At 48.1% G+C, this 22,524-nt stretch overlaps 1 protein-coding gene across 7 annotated transcripts in view; it reads right to left on the reverse strand.

Moving 5' to 3' along the window:
• Window positions 1-22,524, reverse strand: part of PPCDC (phosphopantothenoylcysteine decarboxylase) — a 28,487-nt gene that overhangs the window by 5,225 nt on the left and 738 nt on the right. For 2 of the 7 annotated variants that reach the window (XM_088063156.1, XM_088063157.1), the window contains exons 2-7: window positions 21,369-21,533; window positions 17,369-17,464; window positions 14,994-15,122; window positions 13,100-13,268; window positions 9,950-10,025; window positions 8,008-9,260 (exon numbers count right to left, since the gene is read on the reverse strand). In XM_088063156.1, coding sequence (XP_087919282.1) covers window positions 9,215-9,260; window positions 9,950-10,025; window positions 13,100-13,268; window positions 14,994-15,122; window positions 17,369-17,464; window positions 21,369-21,521 — 669 coding nt within the window. In that variant the 5' untranslated portion in view covers window positions 21,522-21,533 and the 3' untranslated portion in view covers window positions 8,008-9,214. Of the gene's footprint in view, window positions 1-8,007; window positions 9,261-9,949; window positions 10,026-10,882; window positions 10,989-11,014; window positions 11,125-13,099; window positions 13,269-14,993; window positions 15,123-17,368; window positions 17,465-21,368; window positions 21,534-22,524 lie in introns of those variants that run through there. The other 5 variants (XM_005521382.3, XM_014251055.2, XM_088063158.1 and 2 more) reach the window with 4 other exon arrangements.

Genomic DNA, 22,524 nt, shown 5'->3' on the forward strand with positions numbered 1-22,524 from the left:
TGTGAAACCTTGTAATGATTTCCAGGTAACTGATGTCATGAGAATGTGTAACCAAAGGGAAATTGTTATCAAAATCAGAACCTTATATAAGTGCCATACAAGTAAAACCCTATATAAACACCTTGTACACTGAATAAAATTGGCTTCTGATCTCAACTTGGATGTCCCCGTCTCTCAGATGCCAATACCAGCTTGGAGGCTTCCTGGCTTCCTGACCTCCTTGCTGCTCCAAACATCTCGTGGGGCTCAGTGGATAGCCTGGGTTGCTGTGTCCTGCTGGATTTGACTCCAAGGGATTTGGGAAGGATTGGGGAGGCAGCACAGGGTGCTCTCACAGCCTTAAAGCTTGGAGACACCATCATGGCCTGGGATAGTTGTAAGTCGGTGCCTTCCCCAAAATCCTCATCATATCCCCAAAAAACATGTGGGCAGCACATGGGGAAGTCCTTCTCCATGACAGCAGTTAAAAAGTCCAGGAGGAAAAAGAAATTCCAGAGGATAAATCAATAAGCTTTTCCCAAACATGGTTTTAATTATCAGTGTTGATGCAGACTTCAAAGGGAGGAAGGAAAGAAGAAGAGGTGAGTAAGGAGGAGGAGGAGGAGGAGCAGGGGCCCTGATTTATCTCTTAGCAATGTGTATTCCTCTGCATCCAGCAAAGACTGAGAAAGGGATTGATTTTGAAAAAAACAAACAAAAAAGCCCCCCAGACATTAACACATTTGCAAAAACCCATGGGAAAAAAAAAGCCCCAAATCCTCACATTCCTGCACTGATGCCCATCAGCTCTTCCAAAACACACGTGGCCACTGCTGACATCAGTTCCAGGAGAGCCCCGGAGCTGGGAGGTATTTTGGGGCCAACCCGCCTGTTTTGGAAACACCTGCCTCATTTCAAGGGCGCTGCCAGCTCATCTTGGGCATGATCCCCCCACCGTTATCTTCGGTTTCCCCATCGCCCCCAGGCTGCTCCTCCCAAGGTCATCCCACTGATCCATCTGGGTGGCTGCTCCTTATCGACAGAGCCAGGAGCACAGCCTCCCCTCTCCCCTGCAGGGATGGATGCCAGGCTGAGATAAGGATCCACTGGCTCCAGGGAGGGAGAAAAGAGGTTCCTCCATCCAAGCACGAGGTGGAGGGGACAGTCTGCTATCGGAACACCCGCTGGGCCAAAGAGCCCCAGGGCACCTCGCGCCCATTGTCTGGGCACGCCTGGAAAGGGGAAATTAACATAAGCCGAGATAAAAAACAAGAGAAAATTAGCATAAAATGCATATACAAACAAGAGAGGAGGTTAAGAGAGAAGCTGTTGCACTTCTCCAGGTGTTTCTAAAACTTCTCTCCAGAGCCATGGTAGGAGAAAGCTGATTTTCCTCCAAAATTTTGTGCAGGCTGAGACTAGCAGAGAACCAAGACCAGGGGAGAAACTAAGCCCAAACCCGTGGCGTTTTGCATCTCATCCTCTGCTGGGCCTGGCAGGATGCTCGGGAGAGGGAGAGCCTCAAATCCTGGCCCAGAGGGGTCCATCCCCACCATCTCCTGGTTTCCACAAGGGAAGAGGAGATGCTGGCGCTGTGGAAGCTCAGCTGGAGCATCCCACCGGCACACCTGGGAGCCATGGGAGGGCCGCAGGCTCCGGAGGGATGGGACGGGGTCATGAGGAGGAGCCGGAGCCGAAGGACAGCCCCATGCCCGGCACTGGCCGGGTCGGGACGCGACCTGCCGGGATTTTCAGCAGCTGAGTGAGCCAGCAAAGCAAACACGAGGAAAGAGCTCCCGAGTCAAGTAAACAAACAACCAATTAAGAGATGAAATAAATCTCCCAGGTACACAACCTTCCTATTTAAATGCTCTAGGCCTGGAAATGTTCCAGTGCATCTGACCCAGCTTTGCCTGTGATCTCCCTGCCGAATTCTCGTGGGGAGTTGGGTTTCAGGGAGTGACTTTTCTTCTGCCTTTCCCCTTACCTAATTATATTATCCTTTCTTTCTCGTGTTGGTTTAATTCAGAGGGAAAGTCCCCAGATGTTTCCTTCTGCATCCCCTTCTTGGCACAGAAGTGGATCTGCCTCCCTGCCCATCCCTGGAACAGGACTGACTGCATTGACCTGTTAATTAGGGAATTTAAGGCCTGTATAGAGGAAACAGGGGCAAATTGACCCAGCAGCATTAAAGGAGCATTAAAGGAAGAGAAAAAAAACAGGCTTTAAAAGGAAGGCAGAACTCTGGGAGAATTCTGGGGGAGAGTGAGGATGCTTCTTCCACAGCAGGACAAGGCGCAAAGGCTTAAGTGGGTTAAATCCAGTGTGTTTGTGAGAGTGGTGTTGCCCTGAAAACTAAAGCCTTCTGATAATGTTTTCATAGTTTTAGTTACTTTCCCATGAAAGTTCTATAAATATAAGTTGTTTATCACATTCCTTCTAAGAAATGTCTTTTGATGGATGTTTTGCATGACCAGTGTGCTTGGGAAGGTGGTAACTTAATTATCCAACCCCTGGTTATTGTCGAGAATTTATAAATATTGGAGTCAGAGAATAAAGGTCGGTTCCTTCCTGTTCTAACGCTGAAAGGTGTTTGTGTGAATCATTTTGTGTCCTTTAACGACAGAGTGGTGTTAATTTTACTGGGGTTTCTGTCCCTTACAGCTCAGGGGATCCTCAGCCAGCTCCCTCCTTTGAGCATCCAACACCGCAAGAGCTGCCAGGCGCCCTGCCCGCTCCTGGGCTTCCCTGTGCAGCCACTGCTGACTCAGGACAGCGAGGGACTCACCCCGCTGGCTTCAGCACAGCTTCTAATCCCAGGCTTAACTTTAAGCCCAGGTTTGGGGTCCCACAGAGGACAGCAGTCACACAGCCCAGCCGAGGTCACCGCCGAGTTACACTGACTCTTTCCAGGGATGTGACACTGTTTTAATTAGTGCTGTTAAATTGCTTAAATCCACACATGTGCAGAATTTTGTTACTCAAAACCAAAAGCGGAGGCTGCAGGGATAAGGACCGTTTAGAGGAGGCATCACTAATTATTTTTGCAGAAAGAAAAGCTTTGCTTGACACCAGACTAGGAGCTCTTTCAGTCCTTGTTGATGGTGTTTCATGTTAAAAAGGCTTTTACTGAGGTGCTTGATGTACCCAAATACCCTACTGGCACCACCAGATGCCCAATCCTGCAGAAAATATTTGGGGACAGGAACCATATATTTGTGAGTCTGCTTAAAAGACTGAAATACCTCCTTATTTGGAGACCAAATGTGCAGATACAGACCATGTGCCATGGGATGGAAAGGGGATGGAAAAGGATGATGCAGCTTGGATATAGCTGTATCCCTGGCAGGGAACAGTTCCCTGCTCAGCAGACCAGGAATGCTGTGTGACCCCCCCCCAGACCCCACCATGCAGGGATGCTCAGCAGTCCCCAAAGTCCAAACTCTGATGGCACATGTGGCACCTACCTCCCGTGACACCAACCCCACCCACCCCAGAGTGGAATTTACGAGCAAAGACAGGAACAGGGTTAAAAATAGCCCAAAGCCATGAAAGCCTGCTCAGACAGGGAAGTGAGAGCCCCACAGATAGTGCTCCCACTCTTTCACATTTGAGCTTTCAGTAATCACAGCTGCTTTCACTTCCCCTTTGCCCTCCGCCTGTTCCTCCACTACTGGGTTTTGGTTCCTCTGCGCTCCCCCATCACCTTCCCCCTTCAGAGGCCAAGCCTTCAAAGCACTTCAGCTTTTATTTCCCTGGGGTGCTGCCAGTTCCCATGTCCCAGCTCTGGCACAACAGTGCCCTCCGAGGAGCTGGGGATGAGACGGGGATGTGAGGTGATGTCCCTTCCCTGCAGCGATCCAGCTTGGATGGCTGCCCCGGGAGAGAATGGACGGTGGGTCAGGGGATGGAGAGAAAGGTGAGGAGTAAGAAGCAGAGCAGCTGGAGCTCTCTTTCTCCATGGCTTGTCCCAGGTATTTGACTTCCAACAAAGCCCCAGCAGACCCAACAATTGAATGCTGATTGTTTTAAAGAGCCGGCACAGAGAGGCGGTGCTGGAGGGACGCGCTGGGCTTTGTTCTGCTTTGGCAGCGGGAGTGCCGGTGCGTGCGAGCGCTGACGGAGGGTCAATATTGACACTCTGCTGAAGCAACTGGCAGGGTTCACGGGCTGCAGGCATTTGGGTGCTCCAGCTACACCCTGCCCGCACCCTGCCAGCACCTCAGCAGCGTTTTCCCGGCAGCAAGAGCGATTTCCTATCGATGAAAAATGCTGCTGTAAATAATATCCACCCAGAGCATCTCAGAGCAGACTCACCCCGAGGGTATGCAGGATGCAGACTCCCTGGGGATGCCGTAAGAAGAAGAGCTCCCCGCCCTCAGGAAGGATATTCTGGATGGAAACAAGGGGCAGAGGTCTGCCTTGTGCCTTGGCACGTCCCAGAGCTGGAGTTCTTTCTGATAATGGCCGTGTTCTCTCATCATAGCCAAATTCTGCTGCCTTTATAAAGGGGCTATGTTTGCCGGGATGGCGAAACATGATGTGTTTGCACAGGGAGCAGCAGGAACCGGGTCAGGGCTTTCCCTGCCACCCTCATTCCCACTGCTGAAGGAAATCTCGGCACAAGATTGGCTTCCCAAGCCTTGTGCCCAGCAGGTGCTGCCCAGCAGAGCAGGGGGATGAAGGGACAATGCTTCCCTCACCTGCCACTCACACAGGAGCTTGCTTTGGCATGCTCTGGCATGGCTCCCAGACCCCACGCCGGTTCCTGATCCTCGGGGAAGCAGAGCAGAGGTCTGGAGGGAGCACAGTCAGCTCTGTGCAAACACAACAGCTCAGGGCATCAACTATCCCCAGTTAGGAAGTTTGGCTGACCCGTGTCCATGGAGTTTATCTGGAGCCATCCCATGGCCTCAGAGCTGCAGTGTATTTGGGGGACAAGAGCTCCTGAAGCAGGGGTGGGAGGCTTTCAGCTATTTTTTCAGGCTCGTGTTCTCGTGTTGTCCCTTTTTACGCCTGATTCCCTCTCCCAGGGCTTTTGCCAGCCACAGGCTGGGCTCCCTACCAGCCACATTCCTTCAGGTTGACGTGGCTTTTCTTTCCTCCCTCATCGTTATCACACTGGAGTTCATGAATCATATTTCTCCAAAACTATAAACTACCCAAGCACCCTGTGGAAATCAAGCAAGACAGCAGAGCCAGGCCGGGGCTCAGGCTGCTTTTGGGGGTACTGCTCTCCTGGGGAAAAGCTCTTCCAGCCATCCAAGGAGCCATGGAGGAATAAATCTCTTTTATAAAGCTTTTATCGCTGTGCTGGCCCTTCCCCAGCTTGTTTTGGCACTGCCTGTCCTGGCACGCTTGCCCAGCCCTGAAAGAAGGATGTGGGGGGATTTCCTGGATATTTGTGGGACCAGAGGGACCAAGGGTCGCTGGGGTCCTCTCCTCCCACAGCTGGAAGTAGCCAACCATGACTTGCCAGGGGTTGAATGCCATGGAACAGGGGATTGGAAGTACACCAGGCACTCCCCAATTTCAGACTGAGGGGGTCTTTGCGATCCCACTTGCTGGAGCCTGATTTTAAGAGTCTCTATGGAGAGCTAATTTCCCTTTAGGATCCCAGGAGCCTGTGGTCAAGAGTATATTAATTTTATCTTTACTGTGATGACTAAAGTGACCTTTATTCCTCATCTCTCTGGACAGCACAAAGGCTTTTTACTCATTCCATCCCCTTTATCCCGTTTTCCCTGGAAAGTCAGAAAAGTGAGGTACAACACCAAAGCCAGCATTCCCAGAGAAAAATCCCCATCTCCATCTAAAGGACAACATGAGGTCCTATGAATAAAACCCCAGACAGGGTGAAACTTAGCAGGGAACTGCCCAATCAGATTATTTCAGTCCTCTGTGCATCTCTGAGCATCCCCGCTCCAGGGAATTCAAGCTCTAATTATGCTCAATTATTCCTGGAAACAATTTTTCAAGCACCTACCAAGGCAGATGGCCAGGGAAAGAACCCTGCAGCTGCAAGTTTTAATTGGGAGATTGCCCCACCAAAGCCAAGCTATCAGCATTGCTGGTGCCAAGGAGTCTGTGCCAAACCCTGCTGCGTCTTTTGGCACGGGCCTTATCACCAGTCATGGTCTTGCTGCTGCTTCCCAGCATCTCTCAGGTCAGGAGGGCTGGCCAGACAAAAAAATTAGGCACATGGAAAGCAAAACATGAGGGCAGAGGTTGGAATCACCACTATCCCTTTGGATCATGTCCCTTTTCCACTGTCACTGCAATCTTACAGGACGAAGATTCATGTCTCATGGTGTTCTTTTGAAACCTGCCAGAGCAAGGAAAGGAAAAAAACCTACCACCATCCCCTGTGTCAGCCTGTGGCAACCCCTGGCCTCCCTCAGTGCCTGGCTGGGCTGTGGTCGGGGATAAGCCCACTTCCTGCCACCTCACATGCTTTGGGGATCCGGAGTGGGCAGCACCCCCACACCCAGGGAGGGGCCGGTGCCAAATCCGCAGCCCTGGGGTGCAAAGCAGGTGCACCAGGCACAGCACGGAGGCACCGCTGCTCAAAGCCTAAATATAGGGAGGTTTTGTCACCTTTTTCAGATGTTTTTTTTCCTGCTGCAGACTCCCAAGATGGAGGAGTGGGATGATGCATGTGAGATGATGCAATTCCCATCCCAAGTCGAGCTGGGGAGCTAACTCCTGATCAAAGCCAGATCAAAACAGCACCACGGAATCTCCATCCTCCAGTGCTTCCCAAACCCAAGCAGCAAAGGGATCCCATTGGGATGGGGGAAGCAGCCACAGCCAGGGATGCTGAGAGGCATGTCCAAGCCCAGGAAAGGAGCTGGGCTGCTGCCTTCACTCAGCTTTTGTCCCGGCTTTATCGCTCCCAAGCCATGCTGAAAGAAACAGTTTTAAGTGGGATGAATGAAATTGCAACGCAGCAGGATTCATGGGAGTGCTGCCTCGGTCATCTGGGAGTTTAATGGGAAAGTGAAACAAAAAATCAGCATGTGGCTCAAAAAGAAGAGCTGAAGGAAAAGAAAAAGCTCATGGGAAGTGTTTCAGGCCTGCCCTGTGAACCGGGGTTGCACACAGAGCTGTGAGGGATGGAGGTGGAAGCCTGAATGCCCCGAGGGATCCATCCTTCAACACCTCTTGCTGACCTCACTGGCTAAGAAGAGCCTGGCAGTGTCTATTCCCCAAGCCAGCACAGAGCCCTGGTTTGGTATCAGGTCCATCATCACCTTCAAGCCTCATCCTAGGAAAACACTGTCCCAAAGTCACCTCCTCAAGCACACAGGGCTTCCCCCAGTTCTATTCCTGCTCCTTTTCCGCAGGGAGCAGCTCAAGCCCGTGGGCTGCCACACCTCCCCTGTGCCAGGCTGGAAGCTGCTTCCCAGAAGAAAGTAACTTTTTCTTCTCTTTGCCCTGAAGGAAAAGTGATTTGGGCAGGGGTTTATCCCAGCCTGGAATGCTATCACAACCTGCTTCCAATGAAAATATCACAGTGCACAGAGGATCACTTGTCAACATTTCTGGAGCAGCTCAAGGAGGCTTGAGAGAGAGCAAGGCTCTTATCAGGGCCGTGGTGTTTTGTCCTGGAATAGAGGAATCTCTGTTGGATTTTCTGTGCTGCCAAGTCAAGGAGCAGGAGGAAGGATAAACAACTCCAGGCACAGGAGATAGTCACGACAGAGCCCCAAGGACAAGTGGCAGTTGTAGCAGCCAAAAGACACATTTCCCTGTGAGCAGCAGAGACACCATTCACCATAAAAACTCATGGAAGCCAGAAACATCTCTGCTACTGTAAGTGAGCTTAAGGAAAGGTTCTCCGAGAGGCTGAGAGCTAAGAACACGAGCAAATGATGCAGGTCACTCCATAAATCCTGGCAAAATGCAGAAGTCACAGCCACAACACCACTACAGGCCTCTGTGTGAGCCACAAGCTCTGCTCACACCAGGATCCTTCTCAGAAATTGTGACTCCCTGGATCTCCATCAGTGGAAGAGCCAAAACAGGGAAAGTTCAGAGGTTTTATTTGTGTGGGATGGATAAGTCAAGCAAACCTAACCTAGTGACCTCTTCCCTTGTGCACAGCAGGCTGGAGGTTTCCCCCACAGACAGGGTGCACATGCTGTACCCAAGGCCTCAAATCTGTTTGGGTTTAGTCAAAAATGAACTCCATAGGTAAATGAACATGCTAGAGCAGCATGTTCCACAGTTCCCAATCCCTCCAGGAGCAAGATCGTGTTCCCAAGGAAAGGCTGGACTGGGGGAGCCCTGCCTGGTCTGGCCCACAAGGGCACAGGATTTCCCAATTTATTCATGCCAGGCAATTAACTTTCAAGCTGAAAAGGTCATCAGAGATGAAGTTTGACTTCATTCCCATGGGAAACACCCACCCTTGGCTTTCCATGAGGGCCTGGCCTGCTTGTTTCCTGACTCTGGCACCCACATGGGCAGGAAGCACTTTGGAATGAGGCTGATACCTGCAATCCCTCTCCAGACAACAGCTACAAAAGGGCAAAAGGACTCCTTTCAGTCATTTTTCCTCCGTATCTGATTTAAAAAAAAACATAAGCAGACACAACAACTTAGAAAAGATATTGGCTCAGAACCCCTCCCAAAGCAGTTACAAGAGGCAACTCATCAGGGACAGGATTAAAACCTCCTTTTTTTATTAAGTTCCCAGAGGGAAAATGCTTTTTAGATAGTGACTCCTGCTGGGAACATGCAGCCAGCACAGCTATGGACCAGACTTTGGAGAGCAGGAATGGTCTTGCTAGACACTTGCTAAGAGGGGCTGGAATTACCCTGCACCAGAATTTGCAGGGCTTTTTCCTCTCTAGAACCACTGGAGCTCCAACAGCTTCTGCAGCCTGCCCAGAACAGAGCAGGTGCAAAGCACTGAGGGCTGAGCAGCCTTGGGAAGGGATCGTTATGCCCAAGATACCACAGGGTTTTCCACACTAAAGCAGCACATTCTTGGCTCTGTTTTTTGGAAGTCTGTGGTGAGGTACCACATTTCAGTTTGGAACCAGCTGGAAGACAACCGTTGGCTCCTTCTGTTGAAGAGCAGCTAAAGGTATGCATGCGATGGGTACCAGGGCAGCTGAGCCCAGCTTCCTGCTGGCTTTATCTCCAAACCATCACAAGGCACAAAACCACCATTTACATGCCAAAACATCAGCTCTGCCTTGGCACCTCCCATTCTTCGAGAATCCTTTTAACTCCTTCCACGATGGTCCACACTTCTGCCATGGCACCTCGGCCTGCAGGGCAAGAGCAAAACCACATTGTGAAATCCAGGGTGTGGGCAACCTAAAAAAAGGTGTGTGGAGCAAAATTCCCCATCTCACCTCCTTTCTCCTGGGTATATATAAATCTAAAATTGTGTTTTCCACTATCTTTGTGTGAGATGTTACACAGTGACTCGTGTCATTATGGAAACACACCATGGAATCAGTATAAACAATATTGATCTTAAAGTAAAGCATGGACAAGAGACAAAGGAAAATATAATGATTTCATTATTTTTGTTTAAATCCCTTTGCTGTGAATTGCTAGCTTTTGCTGTTATGTATTTTTGCCACTATGTAATTGCTTAACAAAAAATTATGAATTGTATCCACTCTTTATGCATAAAGAAAACAGCGGGCTTGTGTGAACATGTAAAAACTTGTTACTGCTGTTACCTGCTTGCTAAGAGTGTAACCTGGCCACATGTTGGAGCTTTGTCCAGACCCTGTGGGGGTTTGCAGCCACTGCTCCTGGGGAGATAGCCAACATGTTTGGGCTTGCCTGGACTTGTACCCCAGCACAGAATGCACAGCCCAACAAGAAACTGCCTATAAAAGAGGCAGGGACCACAGGTAAGGTGGATGTGTTGGTGGAGCGTCCCCAGCGCTGCTTGCTCGTCCCTTATCAACAAATTCATAAATTGCCTTATTGATTGACCAACCTGAATTCAACATTTGTGAAATGGTCTCTGCCTATACAAAAGGCTTGACAAATCCATACCATTCCCATGACTCTGCCTGAGAGAAAAGACCTCCATTAGAGAAAGCTGTTGTGGATTCCCACCAGCCTGAATCTTGGGAGCAACTCCTGGAGAAGGCTGAGTGTTGGACAGAATAAAATGGAAAGGCTTTTCCTTTGGGCCTGGTTATCTGCAAGATGAACATCTAATCTATGCTGTGCTGCTCTATTGTGAAAAATGAGGTTCACGTATTTTTCATATAAAATTTAAAAAGCTTAATAGAAAGACAATTAGGAGATAGAAATAAAGTAAAATATACAAATAGGGCCGTGTGCCTCAGCATTCAGCCGAGGGCACACCTTACTAACAAAGGATTGTCCCTTAAAAACAGAACCCTAATACATATTCATAAATTTTCATACATAATTCAAACATTCCTCCTAAGTTTTAGATGTTCTTTTGTTTAGTTTTAAATCGCCCCCTCCCCAGTAAATCAATCTTCTTGGCTCCACTGAGAAGTTTCACATTCCCTGATAACAGAAATGCAATAAATTCCTCCCCCAGAGCTCTGGTCACTGCTGTCTTCATCTGGATAAGATAATCTAAGAATGCAGGGGAGTCTCTAACTATCTTTTTCAGTCTTTGGGTTATACAAACAAAAATAGTTTTTGTTTTAATACTATGCCATAGCTCAACATATATATGTATTATACAACTATTTCTAATTTTCATCAATAACAGAAATAGAAGGAACTGTATTAATACAACAAAGTTTTCTAACATTATACATATAACATTCTTTTTAATATTTGTGAAAAGACAATAATATAATATGTATCTATAACACCTTTGAAACAGTTTTTAACTCAGGCTCAGAATATTAAAGACTGAGATGATTAAATCACCTTGTCTAACCTTGTGTGCTGAACTCAGCTCTGGGAACTGAGGCCATTCACTCTTCTAATTTGCCTGGAGCTGAGGAAAGATGCTTCTCCCACGGGTATTTGTCTCTTTCGAAAGACTGAAAAGGAGTCTCTCTTGATATTTTGTCCTGCTGCTTAATTGGTCTCATAATTTACTGCTCAGCAAAAGTTAGTTCTGGGAGGTGTCGCTTTCCTCTTTTTCAGAACTGTCAATCCCAGGAGGTCTGGAGCATCCTGTGGAAAAGCTACAGGCAGATTTGGACCCTTCTGCTCCCCTAAGCTCAGGGAGAAGAGCTGTACCTGACAAGAGACACTCCCTCTGCATGGTTTCGCAGAGCTACACCCTTCCAGAACACTTCCAAGGCCTGACTTCTTCCTCCAGCACCCACTACTCCAACACCTCTGGCAATTCAGTGCTGGAGTTTTAGGTTCAGCAAAGCATACTCTTACAGAACAGCTCATGCCTACAGGTGGAAATCTGCCAGTGTGCAAGGCTCCAGATATCCAGCCAAGGATGATGAAGGTATGGAAACTAGGTATGGCGGAATGGAAACTATCTAATCAAGAAGCTCACTTTGGTGTTCTAACTCTTTTAGCTGACTTTCTGTCTAAACCCACCCTTTGCTAAGGGAGAAGAATTCATCAGGTAAAACTTGGGGGCAGTGAGGATCTGATGCATTTTAGGTGAGACCCAACCACATGGGGTGAGGAAGAGAAACCTCCTAGAGCAAAACAAACCACAATGTCAACAGACAAAACTGGTGCAAACTGAATCTCTCCTGCATCAGACGTGAGCTTTGCTACGTGCTGCTTGTGTGGAAACCAGGGAAAGCCCTGCGTGGATGGAAGCCACAAAACCAAAATGAGTGAGGAAGAGGCTGTGGGGTGAAAGGCCTGAGAAAAGGGGAAGGGGTGAAAAAAAGTCAGTTGTGGAGACTAGTTTGAGTCTTCAGAGAGATGGAATCCATTAGTGCCCTCCCATAACCTCCCTACAAGCTGCCATGAAAAGTCCTGGTGTTTGCCATCAGGAAGATCTTGCTGGGAATTGACTCATGAGCACAAGTGAAGTCCAGTCAAATGTGGCTGCTCCTGCCATCCCTGCACCCCTCTCCTCCAAGCTCCTTCAGGAATTTGCTCTCACAGCTGAGACAGTTGAGCTGGATATGAAGAAATTTGATGCAATCATATCTAAAATCCCAGTGGAAAGCTAATCACCCAGGATATTTCAACTGATGTCTGAGTTCCTTGACTACACTAACCTAATTGTAAATATTTCTTGGTTTTCAGTTCTGAAAGCACAAATCTCTAGAGGCATTGCACCTAGGATTCCAAAATCAATCTAGGCCTAGAATTTAACCACAAGGGACATTTTAACAGCCTGTCTCTGTCACAAACTGTTCATTGGACTGACAGGATGGTTATAATCCTGCTGGAGCTGGGACTGCTACACAGAAGTAGGTGCATAATACTCTGTAGGTAATAGCTGCTGTGGCTGGAACTGGGGGATGTTTTACAGAGATTTGCCCAATAAAATGGTAATAAAAAAAGCAAACCCATTCATCCAAATGGTTTGTATCAAAACCTTCCCAAAAGTCAAAATACCTCAATTTAAAGCAGCTACTAAAACTCAAATGAGACCATTATTTCTTAGCACTGCAAGCTAAATTTATTGAATCTGAACTTCCTCCACACCCCTCTTTCACTTCACAGAACTCCGGTGTCAAAACCCTACACCAGAACTTGTTTGGGAAGCTAAAAAGTAACTCAGGCAACAACAAAAACAAATGTTAAATGTGTGTCCAGCTACATCCCCAGCCGCATCTGCAAAGGGGTTTTCTCACTGTCTGCTCTCAGGGATGAGATTTAATCCCAATGATGGAGCTGAGGAACTGAGGCACAATGAATACAGCCCTCAGTCCAAGCAGAGGGCAAAGTCAGGACACCCAAATCCCAGGCTGATAACTCTCGCCACAAGAACCTTCCTTCTCTTTGATCTCCTCTCTTCCTAAATGAGCATTTCTTGTTCAATATCAGGCTCAGCTGAATGCTCTTAAGGCTACTTAAAAATTAATGATGAGGGATAACACAGGGCAAAGCTCCAACCTGTTTGTACAAGCCATGGCAGTTCAACATCTCTGTGGCCACACAGCAAAAGGCAGCACATCCCTCCAGGATGAGGGAGGGAAAGGAGCCATGGGAAAGGACTGACCTTCATCTCCACACACAAGTTTCTTCACCACACAGGGGATCTCCGTGTAACCAAAGCCCTTCAGCTGCTCCACCTGCTGAGCTGTGATGGGATGCTCCCACATGGCCGTATTCATGGCTGGGCAGAAGAGCAGGGGTTTGCTCAGGTCCCACGCGCGGATGACACAAGTCTGTGGGAGAAGCCAAGAGAGGGCTTGGATTTCCTCACTCCTTCCCATCCCTTTGCTGCACCTTTCCAGCCTGGCTGTTGTTCTCAGTGCAGCTGGACTAACCCATGGGCTGAGACTAATTTGAAGCACATTCCAGCCAAGTTCATCTCTGACAGGCAGGAAAGAAGAGGGAAGCTACCCAGAGGATAAATCCTACCCTGCTACAGCCAGCAGCTCTGGAACAGGAGGTGTACAGACTGTGTGAGAGATAGAGAAGCTGAGAGGTGGCCACAGATCTTATCAGCTCCAGAGAAACCCCCAGGGCAACACTTCAGATAAGCCAGTTGCAAAGCTGAACACTGAAAGTTGGCAGTGAGTCTTTCTGACATGATATGCCAGCTGGATCCATAACTCCCCACAAGGGAAGCAGTGCTGCTTCCAGGATACAACAAAGGAGAACAGGAGTGCATCTGAGCTGCTGCAGGAGATGCTGGCAGGTTACAAAGCATCTGGCAGCTCCTGTGTGCTACAGGCAATCAAGTTTGACTCCTCAGCACTTACAGGATCACTTCATCCCCTTGGAAAGATAAATGCTGGTTGTCAGTGCAATGTCCATCAGATTCCCCAGGCCTTGCAGCATTTCAAACAAAGGCGCTCCCAAGGGAGCAGCTCAGATCACAGAGTCCTTACAGGAACCCTGCCCATCATTTTTTATACCCTGTGACTTGAACCCCTCCCAGCACAAGGAAATCTGACGGAATCTGTTCTCAACTGCCAACCAGCACCTCCAGCACTCACTTTCCTTTCCTGGAGCTGCCTCTTCCCTTCACAAGGCTCTCGAAGACTGGCAGGAGAGTGTGAAGCCACACACCCCTGACATTCTTCCTGAGCTATTCCCTCTGCTAAACCACCATCCACAAGGGACCCAGAAGGACAAGACATTGCTTGTCCTTCCCTTCTTTCTGGCTTCTCTCAGATCCCCAGTGACCTTCTCTGGGTGGATTTTGTTCGCTTGTATGTTCAGATACATATATATATTTCTTACCCAAAAGGCTGTAGGTCACACAGATCTGCAGCTTCCTGAGATCTTCTGTGTGGTTAATGCCTGGCCACAAAATATTCAGCCCCACTGAAGGTCCCCAGCACCCAACAACGAAGCACACTCCCTTTAAATACACTTTCTGATTAGGCTGAAGAGCCTCAAGAGCACTTTAAATACTAAAAAACAAGCCTGAACAAGCAAAAGCCTCTGTAGCTGAGAGAGGGAGGTAAGTGGGCATGAGCATGTTTGAAAGTCTGTGCTATGTTAGGTGAGGGAGGTGGTGAAGCAGCAGGAAGTAAACAGTTTTATCTGATCTCACAGGTGTCTTTCCAGATTGCATGGAAAAAACGTAGAGGAACTCAAAAGTGAGTGAGCATGTGTTTGTGTGTACAAGTGACAGAGAGAGAGGATGGAGGCAGAAGGAAATGCCACCCTCCAGAAAAAGCAGGGAAGACACAAAACAGGGACCAGAAAATAACATGAGAGACTGACAGAGCCGAGGAGTGGGAAGGGATTAGGTCAGGGAAGGAAAGAGAAGGAGTAGGGGAACCATGCTGGGGAAGAGAGAGACAAGCAGATGAAGCGGGAACAGAATGTGCAAATCTCACTGTTGGTGATGCTGCGGAAGCACCAAGATTCCATGGGGGCAAGGCCAGGCAGTCCTCAGGGGTGGCAGCAGTGGCAGGCAGAGCCTGGGTACTCACCAGCAGGTTGTCACAAATGCCATTGGCGACCTTTGCCAGCGTGTTGGCGTCCAGAGGTGCCACCACCATGAGGTCAGCCCAGCGCCGGAGCTCAATGTGCAGGACAGGGTCTGAGCGGCCCTTCCACAGCTGTGGGGGAGACCAGGTGGAGAGCACCAAATCTTCACACACCTTATCAATCCTACCTCAGGAAACACAACTCCTTATGGAATTCCTGTCGAATTATGCTTATGGAATTTAAGGGATGGTAGCATCCTTTCCCCACAAGACAATTCACACATCTGATAACCACAGATTTCAATTCATAGCCAAGAGCTGTCCCCACTCAGGGCATCCCTTTGGAAGAATTCCTAAGGGTTCAGCCAGCTGAGCCAGGCAGGCCCAAACCAGGGGTACGTTTCCTGGGGAGCCCTTGTGATTTATAAGCTTCACATTGAAGTGAAGCTGCCCACTGGCTTCTCATGAGGTACAGACCCCTAACTGAAAAAATCACTTTTAATTAGGATGCACAACCCTACTTACTCTCACAGCAGCAAAGGTAACCCTCCTAAGTACTGCAGGGAACGGTGTCCTGTTGGCTTTCTCTGTGATGGATAAGGATTATCCAGTTTGGCACTGCCCTCCTCTCTTGGCTCTTTGAATCACTGAATGGTCTGGGTTGGGAGGGACCTTAAAGCTCACCCTGTCCCATGGGCAGGGACACCTTCCACTTGACCAAGTTGCTCCAAGGCCCATCCAACCCCTGAACACTTCCAGGGATGGGGCACCCACAGCTTCTCCTTGACACACTCACTCTTGAGTGCATATTTCTGTTTTCACTAAAGCCCTGAATTACCCAAGAGAACCCTGGTCTTAAGAGCTCAGTTAACCAGGAAAGAGTCCTGAGAAGCAGCAAACAGCATCAAGTGCTTATTCCCCAGAGGACATCCAACCACAGGCCAGCATGGGCTGCGTCAGGGCCACAAACTGCTCCTTCTCTGAGTCATGGGAAGCCACAACAAAAAGGCAGCATCCGAAAAGCTGGGGCTTCCTGAGCACCTTTCCCACCTCCTCCACTCACTTCTATTCTTTCTTGTCATTTTATTACCAGAGTGAAGTATCTCACAAAGAGATGCTAAGCAGGCTGTCACAGTGAGCCCAGAGGAGGCTGTCAAGCTGATCAGAGGGATGGAGCACCTCTCCCACAAGGAAAGGCTGAGAGAACTGGCAGTGTTCAGCCTGGAGAAGAGAAGGTTTTGGGATGACCTAATTGTGCCCTTCCAGTGCCTGAAGGAGCCAGCAAGATGGAGAGAGGCTATTTACAAGGGCCTGGAGCAACAGGACAAGGGGAAATGGCTTCCAGCTGCCAGAGGCTAGGGTTAGATGGGATAATGGAAGAAATTGTTCCCTGTGAGGGTGGTGAGGCCCTGGCACAGGTTACCCAGGGAAACCATGGCTGCCCCATCCCTGGAAATGCTCCAGGCCAGGTTGGATGGGGCTTGGAGCAACCAATAGGGGTAGTGGAAAGTGTCCCTACCCATGGCAGGAGGGTGGAAATGGATGATCTTTGAGGTCCCTTCTAACCCAAACCATTCTGTGATTATTTCTCACCACAAGGGCACTGTGCCTTCTCTCCAGTGTGCCAGCAGACCTCAAAGCCTGAACTGCACCTCTTCTATCACCCCACTGAGGGTTCCACAGAAATAGCTGCCCGAGACTGTAGCACCCTGGGATCCAGTAGGTATCCACCAATCCCTGAGACCAGCCAGAAGGTTTCCTGGCCCTTGCCATTGGCATGTTTCTGTCCACTTAAAAGTGATGCTCATGTGTGAGCAGGAATAGGGGTAAGGAGAGAGCACCTTGTGCTCAGATCAGCACTGCAAAGCACAGATAAAATGTATGGAAAAACAAATCTTGATGCTTGTACAATGAACCTCTTCCTACTCAAGGACTCTCAAAGTGTGTCACTAAAACTGCAGTCAGGAGAAAAAGCCATTTCACAGGGAGCAGAGATGTTCACAGCCCTGACAGCTGAGCTAAGCAGAATGAAGCTGCTGCCTGTGTGACAAGTATGACTCATGACAAGCACCAAACATGCTCACCATGGCTCTGCAGTGGCTGTCTTGACATTTCCTGACACTCCTCTCAGAGCAGCTGGGTGCAGGGTGGAGAGAGACTGCTGTTACCCTCCCTGCCTGCTGCAGGACAAAATCCTGCGATGTGTCAGGGCAGCCTCTCTCTTTCCTCCTCATTTACAGCACGTTCCTCAAAAGCCATTTTCCAAAGATATATTACTAGACCAAGGAGTGAGTCTTGGCCCAGGTTTAAAAAATAACTAAGTGTGGTTTCTTGCAAGAAAACTTAGAAGAATGGTTCTGTTTGCAAGAACAGCTCACCTGCCACTCCTCTTCATCACCATAGAGGGTAACAGGAATCTCCTGGGCATTGTAGAAATGTTTTGCTCTCTCAGTAGTGACCACCTTCACCTCGAGCTAAGCAGAAAGAAAAAGACCACTGGTTAGACTTGAGGACAATTTTGAAGGTTTTGTGGCTTCTCAGAGAGCCTCCCCTATTCACAGCTGAAAGACCAGGCCACCACAGGCATCCACAGGAGCCAGAAAGTCATTTCATGTCTACCTCAAACACACAGGTCCTCACCTACCAAGCAAAAAGGAAAACCTCTGTGCAGATGTGTCCACAGCACAGGGTTTCTGTGCAACACACCAGTGGCTTCCACAAAGAGAGACTGGGTGAGCACATGAGAGTTCCCTCTGAAACCTCAGATAAACCTGCAAAGCCACTGGAACCTTCCTTCATTTATTGGTGTCTACTGGGGAATGCCTATCCCATCCTTCAGATGTTTATCTGAAACACTTACAAAAGGTTTCCACTTTCAGAAATCTTCCCAAGTGGAAAAGGGGGCTTTTCCCTGTTTTCTATGTGTCCTGCAGCTCTGATAAGTGTTACCAACAGCTCCTGCCACAGGCAGTGAACCAGAGGCGTCCTCCACATACCAGGATCAGCCAGTGTCAGCTCTGCATGCTGACTGTCCATGTAAGACATGGAGCTGAATTTCCAGCTGAAATGCCTCCTAAGGATGTTTCTTGGGTCAAGAGGCAGGCCAGCACATGGATGGGGCACTCTGAAGATTGGTGATGAGGAAGACGAACCTCAAGGCTGCTGATTACAGTGAAAAATACCCTTTTTCCATGGTATTTGCCACTGCCTGCTTCTTCCAGCAGCTCCCAAAACCCACTGCATGGTTCTGCTCATCTGACAGTGAGATGGGGAGAAATCAGCCCCACCAGCAGCTCCTTCCTGCTGGAAAACTGTACCTTGAGGTAGAAAACTGATTAGATACTTAGTGTATGTACTCTTTCCTACAATCAGCTGCTGTAAACCTCCAAGCTCCAAGCTCCCTGCAACAGCAGCACTGATGTGACAGAGCACATGGATCCAGCTCCCAATACCATTTATTTCACTGGGAATGAAGCAGTGCTGGCTCCTTGCATCCTATGAGACTAGAATTAACAGCTGGAAGCAGTGGAAAATCCCAGCCTTGGCTAATTGTGGCCACTGGTAATTTTCCCGGTTTTTTGAAGGAAAAGTGATAGGACAATACAGCTGCCCGACACATTTTTGGTACTGTACATTTGCTTTTTTGCCCCTTCTAAATGTCTGTTTTTCTCAAAGCACCTCTGACTGAAAATCACAGGTGTCTGTAGTGTTTTTGAGTGTGAAGATCACACTCACAGGCACTAGCTAACTGTATTATTTCCATGCTAACCTCACCCCACAGGAAGCTGCTCGAGCCAAGCAGTGACACCCACAAAGGCGCTATCGCCACTCTGCTGCACCATGGGCCTCGGGCGAGGTGTTAACCTCAGTCTGCAGGAAAATTTATTTATTTGGGGGGGTTTAAAGGCCACTGTGCAGTTTGAAGGAGGACAGCTGCTCTCTGAAGTGGTACCATTAAAAAAAATATTTATTTTTTCCAAGCATAAGCCCAGGACTAAGGAAGAGCTCTGGCTGGTGAACACTGCATCCAACCATTCCAGGCGAGAACATTCCAGAAGGAATTCCATTCAAGGAGTCTGAGTGCTGGTGGCTGAAATCCCACCACCCCCCAGGAAAGTTGTTCTGGGAGTTAAATATTCTCCCTAATGTAGGTTTCCTGCTGTGGTGGGCTCCTGATTCCCTTGTTTTCAGCAATTCCTTCAAGTCTCTCCAGCTACACTGGGAAGAGGTCAGTGCTCTCAAGATCACTTTAGCCTGTGCAGTTTATTCTTTCTATTTACCTGGCACACCCTCTGTTTGCCTGGGGATATCTTCAACTGCAAAGGCAGTCTGGCCATACTCAAACTCCCTCACTGAAGACAGTTTAGATTAGTTAGAGGTCTTTGGCTTAAGCCAAATCTCCAAAACAAATTTTACCACAAAACTGCTCTCCTGCGTTCAGGCAACACTGCTGGTCTCTGATAGAGGATTCTCTTGGCACAGTCCTTTCTGCTCAGAGTAAGGAAGTGCATGTGATTATTTTTTAACGGCTTTCTCAGTTCTGACAGCAAAATCTTTCCAGACAGCCTGAGCACATGAGAATGAGCAGCTCCTCTGTTAAATGGCACTGACAAGCTGAGGCTGCCTGGCAGGTGCACAATGAAGTGGCAGGGTGTGATTTAAACCTGAAGTCCAGGTGACATCCTGGAACTTCAAGAACAAAACATTTTGCTCATGGAAAAGTCTGTCCTTGTCTTTCTTTATCCTAGGATCACAGTCTGGTTTGGATTGGAAAGGAAATTAAAGGTTCCAGTAGCACCCCCTGCCATGGGCAGGGACACCTTCCACTATCCCAGGATGCTCCAAGCCCTTTCCAACCCAGACTCAGACACTTCCAGGACAAGACAAGGGCAAGTCAAGCAAAAGGCAGTGTCACATCCACTGGCACCCTGGAGAAGATGTTAAAGTTTAATGAGCAGCAAAATCACTCTGCCAAGTTGCTCACCGCAGACCATTTCAAGCAAAACATCAATTTAAACTAACTACTCTGGTTGCAAGGCTGTGACCACATCTCCTCTGGTATCAAAGCCTTTCCTCTGCTCCTGCCCTGCCTGCTTGTAAAGTTCTGCTCCAGCAGTAAAGAAATTGATGCAACACCCTGGTGCAGGACTCAACAAACTCCATGTTACACCGACTCAGCAGGCCTTGAAATCACAGCAGAAATGAGTAACTTTGATTAAGGAGCTTTTATAAACTCCTGGATGACCCACTTTTGCTTTTTCTGCCCTAAAACCAGTGGCCACAAAGTCTGCACTGGATGTCACAGACCTCTACAGCTGCACAGAGAGTTTGAGTCCAGCTCTCTGCAGCTTTTGATTATGAAACCAACACTCAGAGAGAAGTAAAGGGTTTGAGCCACATTCCTACCATGGGTCATTTGCATTCTGCCTGTCACCTGCACAGAAGGATGTCCCAAGCTCCAGGAACAAAGGAAACACGGTAATTCAAGAGGGAGAGGATTAGAAGATCTCTATCTCTAGCTGGTCACCCCATTCCTTGATGTCATTTTTCTTTGTCTCTCTTATTTCAGGCTGGGACCTTTGACCTCAATAATCACATCAGGTCAAGTCATAAATTAACTGAGGCCTCACTTTGCCACACATGCCTCACCTCCAGCACCCTTTCCAGCTTGGATATCAACATCAAGCTTCTACTCAATGCACCCACAAGGTACAGCCTCCCAAGTCATCCCAAAGGATATTTATCTAATCTAATCAATAAATCTGCAGATTTCAGTGCACCCCCTTGCCCCTGCCACGTTCTTCTTTCACTGCTCCAAAATATTTCCTCCATTTCTAAAAACCTTAAAGTTTTCTATGTTTAACTTTATCCTACAGCAGAAAAGAGCACATTTCCATTCCTGATCAGTCACCAGTGGCCTCTGCTGGGCATCTCTGTTACTCCAGACAGCAAAGAGTAAAAAAATACTACACAAACACATATAGTAGCTTGTGTTTTCCATTTCTGGTTTTACAAGGTCTATTTTTCCTTTCTGGATCACATTTGGAAAAGCCACATCCCACCCATGGAAAGCTGCAATAGCCTGGAGATTTCAAGTTTCAGAAGCATCACCTCTGTCTGCAACCACATCTGATAACTTGACTGACAAGGATAAACTCCAGAAAAAAAAACAAAGAAACACCCAAAGCAAAGATATTTTCAAGTATGAAATGATAAGGGAAAAAAAAAAATTAAAAATAGGTGGAATCCTCCTCACAGAAATTTTTGAACTAAAGGGCCCCCTAGGAGGAACTTGTCATTTCAGCAGAAGCCATGTGATCTCTCCTCAAAACCAGGGTAACTCCAACTTTACAAAGCTCCACCAACAGCTTCACTCACCCCAGGGATTTTCAGCAATTCTGACACGAGCAGGGGCAGCTTGAGGGCAGCCACACTTCCAGTCACTCCCACCAGCACATGGAATTTCTCCTGTGCCACAGATGAGCTGTTTCCTGCAGACATGCCTGGTTCTGGCAGGGAGATGGGCTCCATGCTCCAATCCAACTGTGCAAGGCAAGCACAGGAAAACAAAGACACTGGACTGACAGAGCCTCCAAGCACAGCTCCAATCCCAACACATTCCCGAGATCTGACCTGGACTCTGAAGGACCGAGAGTCATTCAGAAAGATGGGATGACTCTGGGTCATCCCACAAGGATTTCAAGCACCAGCAGAACTTTAAGGGCAGCTCAATGTTTAATTACATTTTTCTCTCCCATACTGGGAAACAGACTCCTAAAACTTGAGCAGAGAGGCCACAAAAGCACCCCGTAAAGTTCATGCCCCCAAAATTAAGACTCTCACATGTTGAGCACAGCCAAGAATTTAAGACATATAAATAAATCAATCTGGGATAATATTTTACACCAAGTTCGGTAAAGGCAAACAACCCCCTGCTGTGTTGCTTTCCCTTTGCACTCTCTGGTGATTAATAAATGCACAGGGATGTCTTAATAATTAAAAATGTGGGGACTCATTGTATGCACAACCATCTTGTTTCTTACTGTGTTCCTAAATAAGCACTAAAAATTATTCCCTAGCAGCTCTAATGCAGGTCTGCTGCTTCTTCCTGACTTCCCTATGCTGCTGATAAAAATCAGAAATTAATGTTTTGGTGGGGAAATCAACACAAGTATCTCACATATAATCAATTAATGATTAAGTAGCAAAGAGTAAATCCAGTTCTTGAAAAATCACTGCACCCAGTAAAGTTTGTTCCATTTTAGTGATGTCCTTGTTCAAACTAAGCTGCTTGAAATCACTTTGGGTGGAAAGAAGAAGATGGACACAGGCTGCTCTGATTTTTGGGAGCAACTCAGAGGTTGGAGAGAAGAATTTCACAGGATCACAGCCTGGTTTGGGTTGGAAGGGAAATTAAAGTGACCAAATCCCATCCCCTGCCATGGGCAGGGACACCTTCCACTAAAAGCCCAATTTCAGCTTTGCTGATTAGCAAGGGTAATTAAGAGCTGAGGAAATATAGCAAGACATTGGC

The sequence above is a fragment of the Pseudopodoces humilis genome, chromosome 16, assembly GCF_049639895.1.
Source record: "Pseudopodoces humilis isolate 2021_Gansu_Grassland_sample_001 chromosome 16, ASM4963989v1, whole genome shotgun sequence".
Classification (NCBI taxonomy): Eukaryota; Metazoa; Chordata; class Aves; order Passeriformes; family Paridae; genus Pseudopodoces; species Pseudopodoces humilis.